This window comes from Lygodium microphyllum, chromosome 10 (assembly GCF_053477565.2).
Source record: "Lygodium microphyllum isolate KBCC chromosome 10, Lygodium_microphyllum_v1.1.10, whole genome shotgun sequence".
In the NCBI taxonomy this organism is placed as follows: Eukaryota; Viridiplantae; Streptophyta; class Polypodiopsida; order Schizaeales; family Lygodiaceae; genus Lygodium; species Lygodium microphyllum.
Genome location: NC_141144.1, coordinates 95,506,942 through 95,526,532, shown reverse-complemented (window position 1 = coordinate 95,526,532; position 19,591 = coordinate 95,506,942). Strand labels below are relative to the sequence as shown.

Genomic DNA, 19,591 nt, shown 5'->3' with positions numbered 1-19,591 from the left:
TTTTGGTTACGCTACATATGAACTCTCATTTTGTGACGTCTTTGATATTGCTTTGGCTGTATTCTCTCTCTATATACCTTCTATCCTCTATCTTCTCTTCTTATCCTCCCCAAATGGCTCCTCTATGCACTTCCACAAATTATAAGTTACATGAACCTCACTATCTTACATGGAGTGTTGTAATGAACGCTTGGTTTGTGCAAAAGCGGATTTGGTACATTGTTTGTGGAGCTATTCCTTGGCCTCAATGTTCTTTTCCTCTTCCTCAAGATTTTGATGAGGGCAACCTGAGGAAGCTATGCCTACATGGGATTCGAACGATGCATGTGCATATTCTGTATTGCTTCAATGTATTTCTAAAGAAGTTCTACAGGCGGTTACCTCCTACAGGACATCTCCAAAAGTATGGTCAAAGCTTCAAATGTTGTACAAGGCACCTTCCCCCATGCCTACAGTGACCTTTATGGGCAACTTCAGCAAATGAAGTTTAAGCCAAAATACACCACTCAATCAATTTTGCTCCATGTTACACAAGTATAGGACCAGCTTTGATACATGCAATCTGACCTTCCAAAGACACATCTCATGGGAACGGTACTCTACAAGCTCCTCTCGGAGTTTGATGGAGTGGCGAATGCTTTGAGGGCACAGACATCCTCTATACTTGTGAGCTTTATGTTGGGAATAAAGGGCCATCGTGCCTTTTATATGTGCATGGGTGTGAACACACCCTTAGCACATTTGTACTTTCATATATATCTATCTAAAAACCTAAAGAGGTACACAACAATTGGGGTTCCATTGCCTCCACATGTGAAACTCAATGCAGAGGACAGCCCTACATCTGGTGATGAGAAGGCTGAAATGGCCAAGATACCATATGCTTCAGCTCTTGGCAATTTGACATATGCTATGGTTGCTACATGTCCTGACATTGCCTTTGCAGTGGGAGTGGTTAGCACATACATGGCAAACCCTAGTAAAAAGCATTGGGAAGCAATGAAAGGTATTACGAGATACCTCAAAGGCACAAAGGATTTGTGCTTCTGCTTTGGAAAGCAGAAGGCATCTACCGTTGGCTTTATGGATGCAGACTATGCTAGTCATGCAGACTACAGAAAGTCCTCTTCTGGGTATGTGTTTACCTTCACAGGAGGAGCAGTCTCTTGGATCTCCAAGCTACAAAAGTGTGCTTCATTGTCTACTACAAAGGTAGAGTATGTGGCTGCCCCTGAGGCATGCAAGGAGGCTTTATGGCTTTTACGTTTGGTGGGAGAGCTTGGCATTACAAAGTTACATGTTCTCCATTGTGATAGTCAGAGTGTTATCATGCTAGCACGGAATCCCGTCTCTGATGCAAAGACGAAGCAAATACAGGTAAAGTATCACTTCATTAGAGATATACTTGACAGCAAGAGCATTGAGCTTATCAAAGTGCATACAGATGATAATCCCGCAGATCTTCTCACGAAAGGTCTTCCAACAGAGCAGTTTGCTCATTGCCGACAATTGATGAGAGTTGGATAGGTATATGTATTTCAGCTTTGTACATACCTAGACTTAGCTGATTCTTTTTTCCTCTTAAGGCACATTGCCTTTAGGTGGGAGATTATTGGAAATGAAGGGCCATCGTGCCTTTTATATGTGCACAACTGTGAACATACCCTTAGCACATTTGTACTTTCATATATATCTATCTAAAAACCTAAAGAGGTGCACTAGTCTTTGTACCGAACAAAAAAGGTGACATGCTTACTCTCCTCTCTAGTCTGCACTCTCTTTGTCTCTCTGTTGTGAGAAAGCATTGCGCATTGCGTGTCTCGATCCTCGCGATCTCTGCCATAACACTTTGAACATATATCCTCAATGCTACTTGAGCATGAGGCATCTTTGCATTTACAAGGGAGACTTCTGTCTCATTATGGAAACTCCAATGAGACCTTTATAACTTCAAAGAGGGGTGACAAGAAGAAAAAGCCTAGTATTAGCGTTGTGGTAAAAAGGGGCATCTACGGAAGGACTGCAAGGAGTTAGCACCCTCACATGAAAGAAGAAGAAGAAGCTAAGGAACCACGATGTGGACTTCTTTGAAGAGTCGTTCCCTTCCTCAAACTCCAACTCTAATCCTCCAGCCAAGGAGAAGTCCAAGGCATGGAAAAAGTCCACTTCTTCAAATCGTCCCTTCCTCTACTACTTTCTAGTCCAAGTGATGCAATCATCCCTCACAACTCTCCAGTGCCAAAGAGAGAGTGTGAAAGGGTGGAGAGATGGGACAATTAAGCCTCAACTATACAGGTATACAAGTCCATAGGTTCCAAAGAGGGACATCCCTAACACATCGACCGAAATCCGGTAAGTTCAAACCCTAGAGCTAGGATTGACATCCAAATTCATGATGGGCTGTCATTTGAAAGAGCGCAAGATTGGCTCCTAGTTCGAGCTCGCATGAGGGAACACTTTGGCAATCTAGTCCAAAGGCAAGAAATCCATGGCTACATATGTTGAAAGGCATTTTTGACAAGATGGTCTTGCATGCTACTGCGAGACATTGTAGACAGGCATAGAGATCTCTTATAACTCTTCTCTATTTTCAGGAGCTGGTATGTTCGACATCAACATCAGATTCTCTCCGAGACACCTTGGTAGTGGCTTGATCACCCACTACTTGGGTATCCATGGTTCTAGTCTAGTGCTTCTTTGTTGTATGGACTATGATTAGCCTTTATCATTGTATCCTTGTATTGTATCAAATCACCAATAATCTGAGAGGGTATTAGCAGTTCAAACAACTCATGTATGAGTTTGCACGGCATAGCTAGGTTATTTAGGCATTTTATTATTGTCATTTAATGATTATTCGGGGCATTTTATGCTAGCTGACCTGGCCCTATTTTTGGCATTGTTTTCTGTTTTATATATCCGGCTCCCTCCTCATTCAGAATATCACCACCTACACATTTTGTGGAGAGAGGGAGTCGGTGCTAGTGCCTAGGAGCCAGAGACTCACTATTGTACGTGTCATTCTCATGTTTGGTATATGGATTCCATTTCGCAAGCACACCTCTAAGTTCTCTTCCTTTGCAGTGTGCTTTTGTTTTGTCTCTCTTCTGACTTGTGTTCAACAATTTATTTCAGCACTTGTCTATGCTTCCATTGCTACACCACTTCTGACAATGTGGTACTCTAAAATTGGATCGCGTAGGCAATCCACCACATTTGATGCCACGCTTTCCCTTCCCCCCAAAGAAAAAATATATATGCCACATCCCCTTTGACATGGCGACAAGCAAATCAATCACAAGCCACAAAACCCACCTTGTGGTAAACAAACACGTCGCCTACCACATGGACCTCCAAGCACTACCCAACACTTCAAGTGAGTACTGGAAGCTTTCACCTTGGTCAAATTGGTTCATAGCATCCATCTAGTCATTGGTGATTGCCCAACAATTCTCAACTTGGAGCCCTCTACTCACGGCCACCATCACATCACTATGCTGCCATAACCACCATTGCAACCTAGAAGGGCCACCTTCCCCTCCTCTCTCTTCAGCATCTCTCTTCTCAGCATTTCTCTCTCACTTCACATTCATCTTCTTTCTCCTTTGATTACGTATCTTCTCTCTCCTCACCCTTTAAAGTTCCTCTCCCCCTGACATATCACATACACACGCATTCTCTCACTCTCATACCATTAAGAAACATCAACATTTATTCAATAACATGAATCTTAATATTAATGCTGACATTAACACTTAACAATGATGTTAACAATATCATTAAATATAAACAACACTAAACATAATGAGCCACAAGCTTTTAATGCTTATCAATGAGACCTTTCTAGCTATCAATGACAATCTACCATGGCCTTGGAGTGGCAACTCCCCAAGCCACATTTGTCAAGACCATCAAAGAAACTTATACAAAAGCATTACCTATGCTCATCCCAAACACAAGTACTCCACAAGAAACATATTTTGTCATACCCACCACTTGCAAAAGGTGCTCCCCATGCATGCCCCTTTGACTAGTATCATCCCACACCATTCTATACGAGATAAATGCATACCTTTCTGATGTGAACCATCATGGTCCTGTGAGCAAGCAATGGTCTTATATTTGTCATCAAATCCCATGCCAAATAGCAAGTTGCTCTAGTGGAAATGAGATGACCCCCTAGGATCCAACCTACACACGAGACACGATACAAGCCATAACCATACCAAAGAACATAAAGGCACCACACACCACACTCACCTCCAAGTCATAAGAGTCAAACAAGCTCATCTTGAGCTTGGGAGCTACCAACATACCAAGTCACCAACACATCCTAAGATCTAACATCCGTTACCACCAGCCCACACCGTCTAGTGTGAGGACATGTTGGCCTAAGAGCCAAGAGTCCAAGACTAGTGGTCGCATAAGGCCTTTGAGTCTACTAAATAGGACTCAGATGCCCTAACCGTAAAGTATCCCTAGTGTATTCACACTAAGTCACTTTAATGACCTTTGTGACCAATGCCATTAGCACCCATCCAAATATCCAAGGATGTAACACCAGGCAGGCATCTTGATACTCATTACATGGGGGGATGAACAATTCAAGGTGGCGTTCACATGTGGAGCCAAAATACTAGAAGGTTAGTAAGTAAGGTTGGAAAGTTTGAATGTTGTGAAGCTGCCCTGAAGCAGGCCAGATATACATCATTCTTGAAAGGAAGAGACCATAGTGGAATACTTTTTGAATAGAGGATCTCTTCATCCTCAAGTGAAACCCCTAAGAAATCCAGAATGCTGGTCATGCACCCAACTTGATAAACACCGATGTCAAGTATGCAACTGCCAGATGGAGAATTGCTGAATATTTCATGTTTAGCCTAATCCATTCAGTGACACATAAGCTGCTCTATGTTATACTCCAATACATGATCAAAGATGCAGCTTATCAGAGTGTCAGCACCCAGTAAATCCATCAAGTAGGTTCTGATGTACAAATTTCTAAAACATATGTAAAAATTTAACTTCAGTGCAAAGAAATTCTTAACCCACTGTGTTAAGCATAACCCAATATATAATAGATAAATCTCCACTATATTCTCTCTATTGCATCCAGTGAAATGTTTATTTAGCTGCTTTGCTGATTTAGCCAAGTGCATAAGCAGAAGTGCACTGACAAAACCACCTGAATTAAGAGAAACTTTCAAAAAGCACTAACCGGAAGAGTCTCCCAAATAGCCTCATCTGTCATACTGTCCTCGTCACCAGGCATTAATGCCCTACACATCCTGTTGGATTATAAAAGATAATTATGCATTTAGAGGAGTTACAGAATAAAAGCAAGAGAGGTTTTTGGAAACTATTGCGACTACACAAAAAGTTCCAAAAAGATCTTACCTGAAGTTGTCCACCAGAATAACCACTTGGAAGACCAACAAAGGAAGAAATACAATCTTTAAACTAAGCAATGACTGCCCACCATCTGTTACAAGTTGTAGATTATGTGTTACAAACTCTAAATGCAGCCCTCTCTCATTAGGAACTCCTTAATCCTCTTAAGTGGCTCAATGGAGATTTGAACGAATTAAAATCTAGTTTGTGAGTCAAAAATGAAGTTTAGAAAACATATCGAGCTGATGGCCTGGTGCTTTGGATTGTAACTAAAGAAACTAAAGCTGAAATTTTGATAACACTGGTCCTGTTGGTCATGTCACACCTATGTGGAAAAGGGCTGGCTGTTGCTCTCTCGTATGCTTAAGTATGAACATATGAAAGACACAGGGAGAAAGAAGCAGTTAAGTGGGTCTCTGAGTCCCCGTACATTTGAAAACTGGACTGGACTATAAAAGAGAGTGAAGTGTGACTCGAAAAGCTCGTTCAGAACTCCCGTGTTGGCCAAAGACATTTACTGACCATCAGAACAAACATGAAGGGCCATTATAAACATCCACAATTTGGTCAATTATGTACCAAACGTCTAGGCACCTCTTTAGCATGGTTCTACATCCAATCTTAGGAATCAAACTACCTTCTGCTAACGGTCAACTAGTAGCCACGAATTATACTGCTTACACTCCCCACCCCACCCCCTCCCCTAGGGCCTCTGCAGTCATCTCTATTTACCTCAAACTGGACATAACGACTGGAACTGCTAGGAAATGGGAGCAGTCTATTGATATGGGTCTTGATATCAGGGTCTAGAATATGAAATTTGAGATCTCACTGAAGCCCTTTACTTTAATTTTTAAGGCAGGATAAAGCTCATACGCCTTTGCAGCATAGCAACAGCATCAAGTTTATATCTGTGTCTGATTCTGAGCCTTCATCTCCCCATTTGAGTCAGCTGGGATATGCATTTCCAAGATTTTCTATTTAGCCGGAATTTGTGGAAGGAGGAACTGAAGAGCCTAACGAGCCTAAAGAGGGAATTGCTGGTGTTGAGTTAGGAATTTGTGGAAGAAGGAACTGAAGAAGGGCCTAAAGAGCCTAAAGAGGGAATTGCTGGTGTTGAGTTAGGAATTTGTGGAAGAAGGAACTGAAGAAGGGCCTAAAGAGCCTAAAGAGGGAATTGCTGGTGTTAAGTTAGGAGTTTTTCCTGCTTCCCCTTGCCTGGTCCATTTTCTTGGTCGTTTTATGAGCACTTTTTCTAGAGTCAGGTTGACCATATTCTTGTCCTATCGGTTCACCAGTTTTCCATTCTCTCACCTAATCATAAACTGTCCACATTTGTAAATACTCATTTCTCGTTATCAGCATTTTTGTCCTGGGGAGCTAGCCCAACTCCTTTCGTCATCTTGTTCACCTTCCTTGCCATCGAAGCTTCCCAGAAGGTGATTGCTTGCTGTTTGTGGGGGCATTGTGGTCCAGACCTGTCTTTTAACATGGCACAGCTGATTGTGTGTGCTGGGGCAGCGTTCAGCAATTTTTCAACCTTGGTATACATGTAAGCTTGATAACAACCATACACTGCCTACAACAGCATCTATGCTTCATACATTAGCCTAAATATCACATATTAACCTGAATATCAATCACACAAAACTATTCTGACATACAAATGCAATTTTACTATCATTCATGATAAATATTTTCTTGAGAGTCCCTAAATTCGTTAAAAAAAGCAGGAAGCAAACACTGGATTTGAATTTAGCACTTCTATAGTATCCTCCAACCCTTTTCTCCCTCTGATCAAATAAAGGTTTTACCATCGTGTATCTCAAGGTAGGTGCAAAGAAGGACTTCAAAAGTCACAATCAAAGGCACCGCAACAACTGCATGGCATGGAGCCCACTGAAACATTAAGCAATGACAATGTTAATGTATATTCTCGGAACATTAGAACTGTCCAAAGAAACAATTGATTCACAAGTCTGCACATGGCGATTGTGTGGAGCAGTTGGGGCTGGCAAGGAGAACCGTCCCCGAGCAACAATCCCATGAAACAACCATAAAGGTGAAAATGTCAACCTGATAAACAAAGCAACTAAAAATATTAGAAGCTACATGTACCTAAAAAGTCTACCTGCTTTCAACTAGCAGAAATAGAATGAATTTTGATGCTTGTCAAAATTAATAGCTTTTCTTTGCAAAAAATTTTGTTCCAAAACCACCACAAGTCATTTATTTCAGGCCTCGCAAGGATACATTGTGATGCCACCCAAACAAGGCAACAATGTAGAATCCTCCCCCTACCACAAAGTGCTCAATGTCTAGAGCAAAGGACCCTCAGCCCACCTGTTGGTACCCACTGCTATGAGATGGAGATTCTAAATCTACCCTCAATGTGTACCATGATAAATGGTGCTCCTTGAGGGCAAAGTTGTTGATGAACCATCCAACAAGGGGTCTCTAAAGCTCCTTGGACCTGCCTAATGCAATCTTCATGTTAAGTCCTAAGCACCGCAAGACTACTTGCAGAATGATCTAGTTGTGGCCATGTGTAATAAGCCTGCTACCTAGCAAATTGTGCCTCAACCTTGTTTGCTCTAGCAAGAAAGCATGATAGTGTCAATAGCATATGAATTTACTCCTAGTTCTAGGCATGATGGACATTGCATTTGTACAGCAAGGCATATAGGACCTTGGAATTTACAAGTGCCAAGTGTTAGAAAGTTAAACTTTCAATTTAAGGGCCAGGAGGATGGTCAGAACGTACCAAAGTTTGGGCAATCCATTAATAATATTTAATTATTAAAAAACAGGTGTGGCATTTTTTATATCTAATGGGAAAGTGGGAATTTCACTATCAACTGTTTCTTCTTATTTAGAACTACTGCAAGTACGGACAGCCATTCTCATATAGGACAGGCTTTTCCAAGATCACGAGAGCTGAGGAGCAGCATTGATGACCTGCAAATCCTGCATCATGATCATTAGGGTAGCATCATAACCAGCAGAGCAGCCTTGTAGCATCTGGGGCAGCATCCTGTTGCTCATTTGATTTAGCATTTAATTCTGTGTCGTCTCCTATGGCATTAATTTTGCTGTTTGGATCAGAATCCAGATTGGGCTGAACCCCATCTTTCTGTCTTTCTAGCGAATTTTTTGCTGGACAGAGCTGTTTAGAACTGCATGCTGCAAAAAATACCCCTATTCGTTGGTAGACCTCTACCCAGGAAGAGAGTAGATCAGTTTACTACTATGGATTTGCTCCAACATTGGTATTTGGGCATACATGCAGTGTTTTCGATCATTGATAGAGCTATGTGCAAAATGGTAATGTATGTTGGTGCCTAATAGAAAGGGACTGGATCAACTTTGCGTGTGAAAAGCCATGATTTCTGATAGGATGTCACAAGGTTGTGAATTTTTAACTTAATAATCTTTGAGCAATCAAGCTATAAACATGTGAGGTGCACATGTGAGATTACGTTGAATGTCAATCGTCATGCTTGAAACCAGTCTTCCTCCTTGGATAGGGTGGTAAAACCTGATCAAGCACTTACAGCAATTAATTACTGAGCATAACTGAAATGTACACATTTCCTTAACAATCTTGGACAAAGCCCCAAAACTAATGCCCCTTTTGGTATTTCTTTATCTTTAATTCAACGTACAAGTTGAGATTCCACAATCTCCTTTGTTGATCCAAAAGGCCCTTGATGTACATACAATCAACAAGCAAGTTGGGCCAATTGCCCCTTGATTTTCACCTAGAAATTGCATAAATGGAAACACCAACTAGCCAAATGCTATCCCAATTTACATTGGATAACCTGGCATCTGAAATCCCCGTCAATTCCATAAATTTCAGGTGTTGATTTCATTGTACGATACCTATTTCTGTTGGCATGGGTCCCAAGGTGGCTGTCAAACCCTAATTTCTACTAAAATTTACGGTTTACAGCAGAAATCCTCCTGCTGTCCACCAAATTTGGCTGAGATCTTTTTAAAAATTACTAGAAAGCGTGAGAGAAAGCCAAGATGAGAGAGAAATATGATTTTCTTGGCGAGAAAACCCTCAAATCTGCCTACTGCCTACTTCGGCCTACATTTGATGCAGTCAACTACTGCCAAGCACCTCCAAAATGATGTCACTTGATCAATAATGCTGCTGCCAGCCCCTGGAAGGTGTCTCCTTGCTGTCCCCTGCCTACTGAGGCCCCTAGATGGTTGTTTTCTGCAACAAACTGTTGTTCTCTGATCAGAAAATGCACCAACTCACCTAATCAGCAATGTTGTTGCCAACCCCTAGAAGGTGTCTCCCTACTGTCCCCTACCTATTGAGGCCCCCAAATAGCTGTTTTCTACAACAAATTGATGTTCTCTGATCAGAAAATGCACCAACAGCTCCCTCTCTCTCTCTAAGGTTGTAAACTAACTGAATAACTGATACTCAACCCCCAAAAACATTTTCTCAGTTTGCATGGGCATTTTTGCTAAGTGGTAGCCTTCTAAACCCATTTTTCAACATTATCCACTCACTTAATTAATTTTCAGAATTAAATTATCCTTAAAATTAATTTCAGCCCTTTCGACCCTGGCCAAAATTAAATGTGCCCCGTCCATAATTAAATTAGCTAGGCCATTCACCACCTGGAGTGGTTCCCAACCTTTGTTGATCCTTAGACTAGCATTAATTAATTGATTAATGCTAGTCCCTAGTATCACCTCTGACACTTATGGGCCAAACAACTGTGCTGTGGTCAAAACTAACACCAACTAACCCCTAAAGCACAACTAGCATAACTTATCACAACTTTTGCCTTTGATACCCACTACATCCTCAGGGTCCTTGGCTTGTTACTGTGAAATAACTCCCGTATAAGACATTCATTGTCTTAAAAAACCAAGCTCTCCCAAGTATAAGAATTTCCCACTAGAAGCAAATCTAAAATGTAAAGTAAGCAAAAAACAACCTCACATTTTATTAATAACATCAAATGTTATCGGCAAGATTAAAGCATCTTAAAAATTCACGGCCCCATGACAAACCTCTACCCTTGGAAACCTTGCAATCGTCCTTGATTGCAATTGCATTGTGCCAAAGGAAAAGCATATTGCACTAGAAGTTCCATAGTCACAACATTAGCCACTCTTGTCCGACCATGCCACATGCCCCAAACCTTGCTGAAAATTTCCAGCCAACATAAACATGATACAAATCTGAAATACAATTTAGAACTATTGCTAGAAACCCATTGGATGCATCCATAACTCATGTTTCTCAACTGTTCTGACTTCACAACCATAGTAAAGCATATTCTCAACATAAACCATGGCTGAAACTATCAATGCCATTTACTAATATGGTGTTGTCCATGGAACCAACTGTAAACCATTGAAAAATGAGCATAATGTGATCATAAACTAATCACTTACTAGTCTAAGAAAGGATCACAAACTGCTACAAATGTGACCGCAAACTAATCACAAACTCATTGAAAGAACTGATCAGTAGCTAATGCAAAAACTGATCCCAAAAGTGGCCATAAACTATTCTCAAACTGAGCTAAAACTAATCAAAAATTGATCTCAAAACTGAGGCAAAAACTCATACCCAATTGATCATGAACTGATCCCAAACTAATGCAAAAGTATAGTCTTAAAGCCACAATAACAACTATACTCATCTATATACATCTCACAATATTTAGTACACTGAGTAGTGACCTCATGGCAGACATACTATCAGCATAGTGCCTTGGATGTATGCTCAATACTGTCAGAGTGCAGCGGTGCGGAAGCGTAGGACTGAGAGAGAGAGAACGCAGAGAGAAAAGGGAGAGAAAGAGACAGTGTACAATGAAGATCTGCTGTATAAAGAATGCTGAATACAAAGATATACACGGGCGCAGTACGCTGGACTGCGTGTCTCCACCTCGACGATGCGACCTGCTGTCCACCTCGAAGTCTGCTGCAGTCTGCACTGTCTGCTGTCTGAAATCTGTGAACAGAGACAGAAATCTGCACGGCACCGGTCTGTAATCTGCGACAGAGAATAGTGGCCAGACTGCTGAAAACGTCAGCAATAAATAGGCGAAAAATCACCTAGAACGGGGCTCAAAAATGGGGCGCAGCCTGATAAAAATGGCTGCAGGCAGTCGGACTGCCACGTGGCAGTCCGACTGCACAGTCCGACTGTGCAGCTGGTCCGACTGCTGGACCAGCTGTGCTGCTGCCTAAAAAACAGGCTATGAACTCTAACACCCCCACTCAGAGCCTGGACAGGGCAGAAGCCTGAGGGATCTGGAATGTTGCCGAAGTAGAGCCTGAGGAAGCGCCTTCGTAAACAAATCCGCAAGATTATCCTCCGTCTTGCAATACTCCACAGTGATGGTCTCATCCAAAAGCTTTTCTCGGATGAAGTGGTACTGGATCTCAATGTGCTTCGTCCGGGCATGAAAAACAGGATTCCTTGCCAAGGCAATGCAACTCTCATTGTCACATCGCAGCAATGTAGGACGAGTCTGGGGGCACCCAAGCTCCTCCAACAATCTCCGAAGCCACACAACCTCGCATGTGGTGGAAGATGCGGCCCGATACTCCGCCTCAGTAGACGAAAGGGCTACCGTGGGCTGCTTCTTGCTACTCCATGAAATCTCACCTGCACCCAAAGTAAAGCAGTAACCTGTTGTAGACCGCCTGTGGTCCACGTCACCGGCCCAATCCGAGTCGCTCCAACCTGCAAGTACAAGATCTGACCCATCTGTCCCTGCGGGGTAATGAATCCCCAAATCAGACGTCCCCCTCAGATACCAAAGTATCCTCTGAGCAGCCTGCCAATGCACCGTCTTAGGTTCACTCATGAACCCTGCCAAGATCCCAACAGCAAAACATAGATCAACCCTGGTGTTGAGAAGCCAAATCAAAGACCCTATCAACTGTCGATAGCGGGAAGCATCCACCAAAGGAGAAGCTGAGTGGGAAGTGGCCTTCCAGTTCGGATCCATAGGAGTAGAGAGGGCCCGACAATCTTCCATCTCAAAAGACACCAAGAGCTCCTGTACATATCTCTGTTGGGAGAGAAAAATCCCCCTCTGAGACTGATAAATCTCATGTCCTAAAAAGAAATGGAGTAGCCCCAAATCCGTCATCTCGAACGTCCGATGTAAAGCTGACTTTGTCTCCTGGACCTGCTGTGCATCATTACCTGTGACAATCAAATCATCAACATATAATACAAACAGCACACAACCTTCCCCGGAAGTGTGAACATACAGCTGCGGATCGGCCTTGGACCGCCGATATCCCAACTGAGTCTGGAGGAACGAATCAATCTTCTCGTTCCAAGCTCGCGGGGCCTGCTTGAGACCATATAGGGCCTTCTTCAACCTGTAGACTTTCCCATCTGAAGAACCAAAGCCAGGAGGCTGCTCAACGTAGATCTCCTCCTTCAAATCACCATTCAGGAAGGCCGACTTCACATCCAGCTGATAAACAGGCCATCTCCTATGGCCAGCCAAAGCAAGAACAGCTCTAATGGTTGCCATACGAGCTGTAGGGGCAAAGGTGTCATGACAGTCAATCCCTGGGCGCTGGGCAAAACCCTTAGCAACAAGGCGAGCCTTGTGCTTATCCAAAGTACCATCACTGAGATATTTGGTCTTGAAGATCCACTTGACTCCAATCACCTTCTTCTTCGGGGGGCGTGGCACAAGTGACCAAGTGCCATTCCTCTCAATAGCCTCCAACTCAGCTTCCATAGCTTTCTTCCATGGGGCGGACTGTAAAGCCTCCTTCACTGAGGTGGGCTCTCGATCCTGCATAACTCGGGACATCAAACAATAATTGGAGCAAACAAGCTCCGAAGAATGCGCCTGGTGCCTCCGTGACCGCCGCGGACCATCCTGCGGTCCCCACTCCTCAGGAACCCCCTAGATCCCTGAATCACGGAGTGTGTCACGGGCCCAGCGAGAAGGAGGCCGAACCTCCCCTCGTCGTTCTCCATCAGTAGAAGACTCAGGAATGTCCACCGGTGGTAACTCCTCAGAAGGATCCGGTGGAACAGTAGACTCTGTGTCAGAAACAGAATCATAATCAAACGGCACAGGCTCCAGTGGAACTGTAGAAGGAGCCAAACTCTCCCCTGGATCTCCAAGAACGGGATGCTCCTCACACGTTGAAGAAGCCGGAACCTCCACAAACCGCACATCACGGCTAGTATATACATCCCGCTTGACGGGATCATACAGTCGGTAGCCTTGGGACTGGGAGCTGTAGCCAACAAATACCTGTTTTCGGGAAGCCGCTTCAAATTTGTCACGGTGAGCCTTGGGAATGTGAACATAGGCATCACACCCAAAGACCCGAAAGTAAGAAACATCTGGCTTCGTCCCAAAATAAGCCTCAAATGGAGTCATCCCTTCCACGGCCGAAGTAGGGGATCGATTAAGGATGTGGACTGCAGTAGCCACAGCCTCGGCCCACAGAACCTGAGGGGTCTGTCGGTGCTCCATCATGGTGCGCGCCATCTCGATCACACTGCGGTTCTTCCATTCTAGAATACCATTTTCTTGAGGAGTATTGGTATTGGCAAACTCCTGGTGAATTCCTCTATCTGCACAAAACCAAGCAAATTCATTAGACACAAATTCACCTCCCTTGTCAGATCGCAAGGTCTTCAACTTCCGGCCTGATCGGTTCTCCTCAAAGAGAAGCCAATCCTTGAAGTGCGAGAAAGCTTCTGACTTTAGTGCCAAAAAGTAGGCCCATGTCATCCTGCTGTAGTCATCCACGATCAGCATGAAGTACGAGCTCCCACGCAGGGACTCATTCCTCATAGGGCCACATAGATCCGTAGATACTAGCTCCATCGGTGAAGTAGACCGCCGCGAAGCTGTGTGGGGAATGGCATCCCGATGCTGCTTCCCCCGTATGCAGGAGACACATGGCTGCTGGCTCACCACTATATCCGGCAACCCTCGAACAAGTTGTCCACGTGACGCCTTCCGAAGATAGTCATAGTTCAGGTGACCAAACCGAGCATGCCATAATTCAGACTGTGACTGTGAGGTAAGAAAAAGAGAAGAAAGGGCAGTGGAAGACTTCAGTTTGTAAATGCCGTTCTCCTCATATCCAGATGATAGAACCTTCCTCGATTCACAATCAAGGACTCGCACAGTAGAACTGTCAAATTCCACCAAAAGACCAAGGGAGCAAATCTTATGAACTGAAAGGAGATGGTACCCCAATCCTGGTACATGCAAAACCTCTGAGGTATGGGTGCCACCTCGTCCATCCGGAATAAGCTGCATCTTACCCCGACCTGCAATAGAAACTGAAGAGCTGTCTCCAATGAGAACCTGCCCACGCGAAGGTCGCAGCTGGGCAACACCATCTGATGAAGGAGTCATGTGCCGTGAGGCACCACTATCAATAATCCACTCTCGAGATTGGGTAGCCGCCATCGCAGCATCAGAAGCATTCGGTGAAGCGTCCTCAATGACAACTAAATGTAGAAATGCAGCTGATGAGGGTGCAGCCACCACTCCAGAATCCTTGGTTTCCTTCTTCTTGGTGTCCTTCGAGTCTTTGTCAGGGCAATCCTTCTTCCAATGGCCAGTCTTTCCACAAATATGGCATGTGGAGTCTTTGTCCTTGTCCTTCTCCTTGTCCTTCTTGGACTTGTTATCCCCCTTCTTCTTCTTTTGGTCCTTCCCCTTCTTCTGAGAGGCTTGACCTGTCAACGCCTCCGTCTTGGAAGCCTTCTGTCCCTTTAACTGTTCCTCTTGGTCCAAGACCATAGGAACCAACTCTTCCCACCGAAGAGTAGACTCTCGCCCCGAAGCAATAAGGGCAGAGTAAAATGTACCGAATCGTGGCGGCAACTGGGACAAGAGTGTAATCGCCATGTCTTCGGAGGAAATTGGCTTCCCCGCATTCTGAACCTGCATCTGTAGCTGCCTTAGCTTGTTAATGTGTTCCCTTAGCGAAGAAGACTTATTGACAGACAAGGTCCGCATCTGTACCTCCAAAGAAACCCTCTTCATCAGGGTCATCCGATTGTACATTTGATCAAGCTCCAACCATATCTCACGAGCCACCGTCAAGTGCTCGATGTGAGCGATCACGGCTGTAGTGCATGATAGAAAGAGAAAGGATCGAATCCTGGCATTCAGTTTGTCCCAATGAGACTGGGCCCTGGCCAACTCCGCACGAGCATCGGAAGAGAGTTTGGACTCATCTCTTACCGAAGGCCGGTCAATATCTTCCTGTACCAACTCCGCCAAATCATAGGACTCAAGAATGGCCAACATCATAACGCGCCAAATGCGGTAGTTGTCGCTGTCGAGCTTCTGATCTGTAGGAAGAGCCGGTAGGACAGGCACCTTCCGGTCCATAATCGCCTGGAACTCCAAGTCCATCTCTGTAGACATCTTCACCTGCAATGCCTTCTCAAACGCAAAAGCAGCCCCCTCTGACTGGGTAAACTCAGCCTGCTAAGGCTCTTCCGCGTCCCGAAGCTTCTTCACCCGCCGGAGGCGATGAAAAAGCAAAACCTGCACTTTTAGGTTGAAAACTCAAACTTTCTCCGCTTAAAACAGCAGTAAACAGCAGCAAATCCACCACCTGTACTCCTTTCCTGTGCGCCCACACTCGTTTCAGCCTTGTTCCAAGGCGCAGCCCTCCTGTCTGCCCTTAAACGCAAAAAACGCAAATTTGTGTCGCGATGGAAACTCCTTTTCAGGTTGATTCTGCGCTCAGTCAGCCCTCAAACACTGCTCTGATACCATGTCAGAGTGCAGCGGTGCGGAAGCGTAGGACTGAGAGAGAGAGAACGCAGAGAGAAAAGGGAGAGAAAGAGACAGTGTACAATGAAGATCTGCTGTATAAAGAATGCTGAATACAAAGATATACACGGGCGCAGTACGCTGGACTGCGTGTCTCCACCTCGACAATGCGACCTGCTGTCCACCTCGAAGTCTGCTGCAGTCTGCACTGTCTGCTGTCTGAAATCTATGAACAGATACAGAAATCTGCACGGCACCGGTCTGTAATCTGCGACAGAGAATAGTGGCCAGACTGCTGAAAACGTCAGCAATAAATAGGCGAAAAATCACCTAGAACGGGGCTTAAAAATGGGGCGCAGCCTGATAAAAATGGCTGCAAGCAGTCGGACTGCCACGTGGTAGTCCGACTGCACAGTCCGACTGTGCAGCTGGTCCGACTGCTGGACCAGCTGTGCTGCTGCCTAAAAAACAGGCTATGAACTCTAACAAATACATCCGAGATCCACTACATATGAGAGCTGTCCACAACTGGTGGAGTGGAAGTGCTACCTCCCCCTTGAGTAGCAGGCAATACTCTGAACCCCTGCTTTACTAAACGTGAGTGAGTCTGAACTAAAATCGGCTGTAACTGAAAGGTATCCAGATAAAGCTACAACAACAAAGGATAGTCTACCAAGTCATCTTAATCCATCCACTTTGCATCTATTTATGAAACAATGTTGAAGCTTCACCAAGAAGCATATAGAAAATTTACCTCTCTAAATTTACTTGCCACGAAATCTCCACTAGGTTGTAGGCCTTTCTTCCCCTCAAGCATTGTGATGCTTTATACTTTCATATTGTTGCAATTCCAACTTAACTAATATGCAACATTGCTTCCAGTTGACTAGCCCCTCATATACCTAACATGTTATGAGCACCAAATGCATAAGAAAACATTCTTGTTTGCATACTTTGGACCATTGCAATGTGATTGTGCATGGGAATTTGCATACTACCAATCATACATTTTCCCATACATTGCATGCATTACTAGAACCAATTTTCCTCATGACCAACACTATATGAAACATTCGCATAACCAGCACTCATTCCTTGAGTCCCATAAGCATTCGGAGGTATAAATACATTACCAAACATGCTACTTTGTGCCCTAGGCATCAAGCCAATGCTGCCATATAGGGTTTTGCATATTTTCAACCATACCCGAATACATTGGGCCTTCCACACCATGCATTCGCTACTGCATACCCTAGGGATTTGTACCATCCATTCCCATATGCGGTCCATAGCATGAAAAATCATGCTACCATCAAAGTATCCCAACTGCCCCATCATAGCATGTATGCTCGGCTGTTCAAAATTCATGGGATTGGCACTTCCATGATGGCCTTGCATTTGCATTCCTTGCCCCGTAAGTACAAGCTATTTTGCTTCCATAGCATCTTTGGGAGCTTCAAATGAAGGCTTTGGCATTTTCTTTGATGCACCTTGTTGTCCCAAAGGTATAGAAAATAACTTCTTCTTCTTGCCCTTGATGTCCTTCGCAGCATTCAAAAATCGGGTAAACTCAAGATTCTTTGCCAATTTAGCAAAGAGATTTGCTGCTCTCCTCGTCTGATTCTTAAATTGGTCATCAAATTCCTCTTCACTTTGCTCGTCTTCAGTCTCATTATGCCTTGAAGGCCCTACATCTTGCCCAACAACAAGATTTTCAACTTGTTGTCCGTGATTTAAGCCTTGTCCAAGATTAGACATTACATTTCCTTCTTCCCCATGTAAGCATTCATACTAAGACGCATCATCATTGCTTGATTGCATCTCACCGTATGAAGACGTATTGTTGTAATCTCTCAGTTGAGAGTAAAAATCAAAACTAGCACAAAGCTTTGTGTTACATTAAGGAATGTAACTTATAGGGAAACAGCACGAGAGATGATTTTCCAGGGGCCTTGGGTACCCGATCGGGGTCGAGGGGAGCTTAGAAAGTAAGTGAGTCATAAATATAGTATAACTCACCTGAAGTGGACAGCTCGCAGAAGAGTCTCGATGTGGTTCTCGCCAGCAACTTCCTAGGCGTGGCTGGGTGGAAAACGAAAGGAGAGATCTCCCGTGCTTAAAGAAGAGAGTCGGAAGAAGACAATCGCAGTGATTTAATACGGGATTTAATACTGGTATCAAAGCCGCTTCGACCATGTCCTATGTTGGAGACTTTAGTCGGGTTATCACACCAATTTTACCTTGGATGCCACGCTAGTTTCAAGTCAGGTCACGTCCCACTTCTAGTTGTGTTGGCCACGTCCTGCGCCAACACGGGCCACACTAAGCATAATTTTGACCCATGCCAATCATCATTCTGGCTACATCCGGCTTCAAGACGGGTTACGCCAAGCACTACTCCAGCCATGACCCATCCAGTTTTTCTATTATTTTTAGAGCTACATCAAGCGACACAGTAATCCAGAGTTTCTGCCGACAAAAAAACACGACTGGTTTGGTCACACTGCCCGACAGACTTTGTTTTGTGTGCCACGCAACCTGCACACAACTAGTGCAGATCTGAGGAAAGCTGCACAGTTCTTCGTGCCATCTCTACCACTGCCATCGACATCTGTCCTACCTTTGTAATCAAGGAAATACCTCATCTTTGTCTACAAATTTCTTATATTTTCTTTCCAATTCCAGTGTATAGATGGAGGGGAAAGAGAGAGAGGAGGTAACCGAAGGCTCTAATTTTGAGGACCACCCTATGGTGGATCCCCATAAAACTCAAATGCAAGAAGAACACTGGGAAGAATTTTTTGCTACACAAGAACAATTTGATGATTTAACTGCTCATGAGCAAGCACAGGGGGTTCAAATGGAGTTGCTAACTTAAGCACTCACCGAAATAAAATCCCAATTAACCATATTATTAGAAAGGGATAAAGGTAAGCTAGAGACCTCAGATATTCCATCTTCATCAAAAGATCTAGATGTGACCATGCAAGACCATAGCAAACCCCACCAAAAGCTGAGGGATAACCCATTGTTAAAAGATATAAAACCCCCTCAGTTTCATGGGGAGGAAAAAGATAGAAACAAAGACACTATCTTTAACTTCCTTTAAAAATGGAAGGATTTGTACAAATTAAAGAATACTCCACCACATCTTCAAGCGCTGAAGGCCAGTTTAACCTTTGGGCCAAAGGCATATAAATGGTGGAGAACTTTAAAGGAGCCAAATAAAATACCTGAAACTTGGGCTCAATTTGAATCGTTTTTTTTTTTAGAATTCCTTCCTAAAAATGAAATGGAAAGAAATTGGGAAGATTGGGATTTTGTCAGACAAAAGGGAAGACCTTTGCTAACATATCTCGAGGAGTATCGTGAGATAATCCTCAAATTGGAAGGAATAGATGAATTTCAAAAGACAAGAG

General features: G+C 43.9%; 1 protein-coding gene across 3 annotated transcripts in view; it reads right to left on the bottom strand.

The window, feature by feature from the left end:
* Window positions 1-19,591, bottom strand: part of LOC148030308 (uncharacterized) — a 123,020-nt gene that overhangs the window by 79,504 nt on the left and 23,925 nt on the right. For all 3 annotated transcript variants that reach the window (XM_087686604.1, XM_087686605.1, XM_087686606.1), the window contains exons 2-5: window positions 7,377-7,467; window positions 7,206-7,290; window positions 5,398-5,482; window positions 5,219-5,288 (exon numbers count right to left, since the gene is read on the bottom strand). In XM_087686604.1, coding sequence (XP_087542730.1) covers window positions 5,219-5,288; window positions 5,398-5,482; window positions 7,206-7,290; window positions 7,377-7,467 — 331 coding nt within the window. The remainder of the gene's footprint in view (window positions 1-5,218; window positions 5,289-5,397; window positions 5,483-7,205; window positions 7,291-7,376; window positions 7,468-19,591) is intronic.